Source organism: Sinocyclocheilus grahami, unplaced genomic scaffold (genome assembly GCF_001515645.1).
Source record: "Sinocyclocheilus grahami isolate Dianchi unplaced genomic scaffold, SAMN03320097.WGS_v1.1 scaffold1478.1, whole genome shotgun sequence".
Classification (NCBI taxonomy): Eukaryota; Metazoa; Chordata; class Actinopteri; order Cypriniformes; family Cyprinidae; genus Sinocyclocheilus; species Sinocyclocheilus grahami.
The window spans coordinates 168,811-173,724 of record NW_015506657.1 but is presented as its reverse complement, the minus strand read 5'-3'; the positions used below and the strand labels follow the sequence as shown (position 1 = coordinate 173,724).

The window sequence follows — 4,914 nt, the reverse complement described above, 5'->3', positions numbered from 1 at the left end:
TGGTTGTGTGTGAGAGAGTGTGTGTCTCTGTGGTTGTGTGTGTGTGTGTGAGAGAGAGTGTGTGTGTGTCTCTGTGGTTGTGTGAGAGAGTGTGTTTCTCTGTGGTTGTGTGTGAGTGTGTGTCTCTGTGGTTGTGTGTGTGTGTGTGTGTGTGTGTTTGTGTGTGTGTCTGTGGTTGTGTGTGTGTGTGTGTGTGTGTGTGTGTGTGTGTGTGTGTGTGTGTGTGTGTGTGTGTGTGTGAGTGTGTGTGTGTGTGTGTGTGTGTGTGTTTGTGTGTGTGTGTGATTGATGGGGTTTGTCTTTACGGAGCTTTCATTCACTAAACATGGACACGATTAAATGCTGTTGCATCTAGAAAACTCTTTGGCCTGCAGTGTTACCTGAGGGGGTTAGTTTAGACCGCTTTATAAGCATCGAATTGCAACTTAACTTGACAGTGACAATCTACACTAGTATTCAAAAGTATGAGGTTAGTAAGATTTTATGGGTTTTTAATGGGTTTAAAAGAAGTCTCTTCTGCTCACTAAGGCTGCATTTATTTGATCAAAAATACAGTTCAAAATAGTGAAAAATTATTATAATTAAAAACAGCTGTTTTCTATGTTAATATCTTTTAAAATGTAACTGATTGCTGTGATCAAAGCTGTATTTTCAGCATCATTCCTCCAGTCTTCAGTGTCACATGATCTTCAGAAATCAGTATAATATGCTGATCTGCTGCTCAAGAAACATTTACGATTATTATCAATGTTGAACACATTAATATTTTTGTGGAAACTGTGATGCATTTTATTTTTCAGGATTCACAGATGAACAGAAAGTTCAGAAGAACAGCATTTATTTGAAACAGAAATCTACTGTAACATTATAAATGTCTTTACGGTCACTCTTGATGAGTGGTGCATCTCTCTCTCTCTGTGTTTCTCAGGGTTCTTCATAACTACATGTCGTGGCGTATCGTTGCGGCGCTGAGCGAGCATCTCTCCACCGCGTTTCGCAGCACGATTCACGAGTTCTCGCGCGAGATCGACGGAGGAGAGCGGCAGCTGGATCTGGAGCGGCTGTGTCTCAATCAGGCCAGCAAACACTTCGGCATGGCCCTCGGCGCGCTCTTCGTCCAGCAGCACTTCTCCTCCTCCAGCAGAGTCAAGGTGAGCAGCACTGAGCTCAGGACCGTTCATCGCCTCAGAAGTCACTTCAGAAGGTGCCATTCAATCTTGTCAAACACGAAAAACTGATTAAAATTCATAATAAGTGCACACACTTTTTAATGCAACGTGCATTTTAAATAGTTATTTTCTGCTGAATGCTGGTGAAAAGTGTTGCAGTTATAAATGTAAAAATTATCCCTGTTTTAGTCAGATTTGTACAGCTGCTACTGAATTTCAAATTTAGAAAAAAGTCAGTTCATGCAAAATAATAACTGGTTATTGGTTGTTTATTATTATTGATCATTGGTGTCACTTCAGAGAAATCATGCACATCCCTAGTAATAGTAATATGGATTATATGTAGCTAGTGTTATGTTGTAATGCATTATAATTTAAATAACTAAAACTGAAACTAAACTAAAAAGCATAAAACGACAACATTTTTGCTAAAATAAAAAATATTAAAAGCTTATTTCAGCTAGTAGCCAAGGAAACATTTCTCACTTTAGAGAAATCAGAAAGTAAATCAGTTAGTTTGGAAAAAATTTTATTAATATAATATATAATATATTTTAAACAAATTAAGATATTTTAAATGAATACATTTTTTAATGTTGCCTATGAGAAGGTAAGTCAGATTAGTTTGGAAAATAAAATAAAATATTTTTTATATAAATTAAAATGTTTAAATAAATATATAATATTTTAACCAAAGTTAAAATTTTATTTTTTTATAAAAATATTAAAAACATATTTCAGCTAGTTGCCAAGGAAACATTTCTCACTTTCATTTAGTTTAACTTGATACTAAAATAACAAACTAATAAAATGAAATAAAATGTAATAAAAAATATATAGACATAAGGAAAAAAAAAACTACTAAAAATGACAAAAACGCAACAAAATTACTAAAACTTTCAATTTAAAATGAAAAATGTATATTAAAATATCAATAAAAACTATAATAGTATCGCAGTAGGATTCACAGATGAACAGAAAGTTCAGAAGAACAGCATTTATTTGAAACAGAAATCTACTGTAACATTATAAATGTCTTTACGGTCACTCTTGATGAGTGGTGCATCTCTCTCTCTCTGTGTTTCTCAGGGTTCTTCATAACTACATGTCGTGGCGTATCGTGGCGGCGCTGAGCGAGCATCTCTCCACCGCGTTTCGCAGCACGATTCACGAGTTCTCGCGCGAGATCGACGGAGGAGAGCGGCAGCTGGATCTGGAGCGGCTGTGTCTCAATCAGGCCAGCAAACACTTCGGCATGGCCCTCGGCGCGCTCTTCGTCCAGCAGCACTTCTCCTCCTCCAGCAGAGCCAAGGTGAGCAGCACTGAGCTCAGGACCGTTCATCGCCTCAGAAGTCACTTCAGAAGGTGCCATTCAATCTTGTCAAACACGAAAAACTGATTAAAATTCATAATAAGTGCACACACTTTTTAATGCAACGTGCATTTTAAATAGTTATTTTCTGCTGAATGCTGGTGAAAAGTGTTGCAGTTATAAATGTAAAAATTATCCCTGTTTTAGTCAGATTTGTACAGCTGCTACTGAATTTCAAATTTAGAAAAAAGTCAGTTCATGCAAAATAATAACTGGTTATTGGTTGTTTATTATTATTGATCATTGGTGTCACTTCAGAGAAATCATGCACATCCCTAGTAATAGTAATATGGATTATATGTAGCTAGTGTTATGTTGTAATGCATTATAATTTAAATAACTAAAACTGAAACTAAACTAAAAAGCATAAAACGACAACATTTTTGCTAAAATAAAAAATATTAAAAGCTTATTTCAGCTAGTAGCCAAGGAAACATTTCTCACTTTAGAGAAATCAGAAAGTAAGTCAGTTAGTTTGGAAAAAATTTTATTAATATAATATATAATATATTTTAAACAAATTAAGATATTTTAAATGAATACATTTTTTAATGTTGCCTATGAGAAGGTAAGTCAGATTAGTTTGGAAAATAAAATAAAATATTTTTTATATAAATTAAAATGTTTAAATAAATATATAATATTTTAACCAAAGTTAAAATTTTATTTTTTTATAAAAATATTAAAAACATATTTCAGCTAGTTGCCAAGGAAACATTTCTCACTTTCATTTAGTTTAACTTGATACTAAAATAACAAACTAATAAAATGAAATAAAATGTAATAAAAAATATATAGACATAAGAAAAAAAAAAACTACTAAAAATGACAAAAACGCAACAAAATTACTAAAACTTTCAATTTAAAATGAAAAATGTATATTAAAATATCAATAAAAACTATAATAGTATCGCAGTGATATTAAATAAATAACACGATCCGAACTTTAAGTTATTTACAATGATTTTTAAATCATTCTTTTCAGGAATTTAAATTCCTCTTACATTCTTAAGAAATGTTTTTTTGGGAATAAAAAATATTCTAACGTGTATATATAGAAAATAAGAATTAAATTGATTAATAAAGAAAAAAACGGGGCATAACAACTCTCCCTTTTTTATTTTATTTATAAATTTTTTTATAATTTCTGTGCTTTTTTAGGTATTTTCCCACTTTGTTACACTTCTTATATTCCTACAAATCTGCATATATATTTCTTGTTATGTTATGTTATTAATAAAATATTTGAATGTCCAAATCTTTTTTATCAGCTGCTTTTTCCAACTATTATGAGCTGATGCACCTCAGTTTCTGAGCCAAAATACCGTTTTCTTCCACTCAGAAGCTGCGGTGATGATATCTTATATAAGTGTGAGATTACTGGGGTCTCTTTTCAGGAGAAACATCTAAGCTTCAGTCTCCACTTCATCTCGTCTAATAGAGATATCGAGGGACTCATTGCTACTTTTTCTTTCCTATAGATTGTTTTGGGCGTCTCACCTTCCTCTTTCTTTTCTAACGCAGTCGATCTGTTTCTCTCCACCGGCCCAGTGTTTAGCTTTCATCTTCTTCCTTCCTTCCCTCTCTTCTCAGATAGATAGAATGATGGATGGATCGAATCGCTCTTCTTTCGTTCCCAGATGGTGTGCGTGGTGGGGTGTAGAGATTTGTGGAAAAAGTTCTATTAAAGGAATTCTTCATCCACAAATGACTTTCTTTCTTTAGTGGAACACAGAATTTCTTTACTTGAAATAAAAGAAACGTGAACGTGTTTTATTTCAGCTCGTTGTTGAGGCAGCATTTCTTGTTTTTGTCTAGTTTAACTTGAAGTACCACATTAGCTAAATTACTGTAAATAAACTAAAACGAATACATGCAAAATCGTTAATGTTTATTAACATTAAAATATTAAATTATTCATATTTGAAAAAACCCCACAGCAGTACTGTAACGCTGAGTCAGAGGCGTGCGGATCCATTTGCAGCTTTTATTAGAATAACAGGCAGAGTAAAACAGGCAGTATTCAGTCAACAGCGTCACGTACAGCAGGGTAATCCAAGGGAATAAACAGTGGCAAAGCGAGGGTCGGGGCAGGCGGCAGAGAATCAAACTAGTTAGAACAGTCCGAGGTAATACACAAGAGATAACAAGAAAGGGGATAAACGCTCAGAAATGTAGCCGGGGCCATACAAGACTTCACAACCATAGACTGTCTGAAAGCTGTTTAAATAGGGAAGCTAAGGGGGAACACCTGTGCCGTAATCAGCCCCAGGTACGGGGTGTCTGGGAAATGTAGTCCATGAACGTTAGTACTCGGGAGAGGGTGCCCTCCGGAGGCCATCGGAGAGAGCCACAGAGGCCTGATTCGTGACA

At 34.5% G+C, this 4,914-nt stretch overlaps 1 protein-coding gene across 1 annotated transcript in view; it reads left to right on the top strand.

Moving 5' to 3' along the window:
• Nucleotides 1-4,914, top strand: part of LOC107570566 (endothelin-converting enzyme-like 1) — a 20,101-nt gene that overhangs the window by 13,361 nt on the left and 1,826 nt on the right. The window contains exon 5 of the mRNA XM_016256798.1: nucleotides 2,259-2,534. Within this exon, the coding sequence (XP_016112284.1) occupies nucleotides 2,259-2,534 (276 nt within the window). The remainder of the gene's footprint in view (nucleotides 1-2,258; nucleotides 2,535-4,914) is intronic.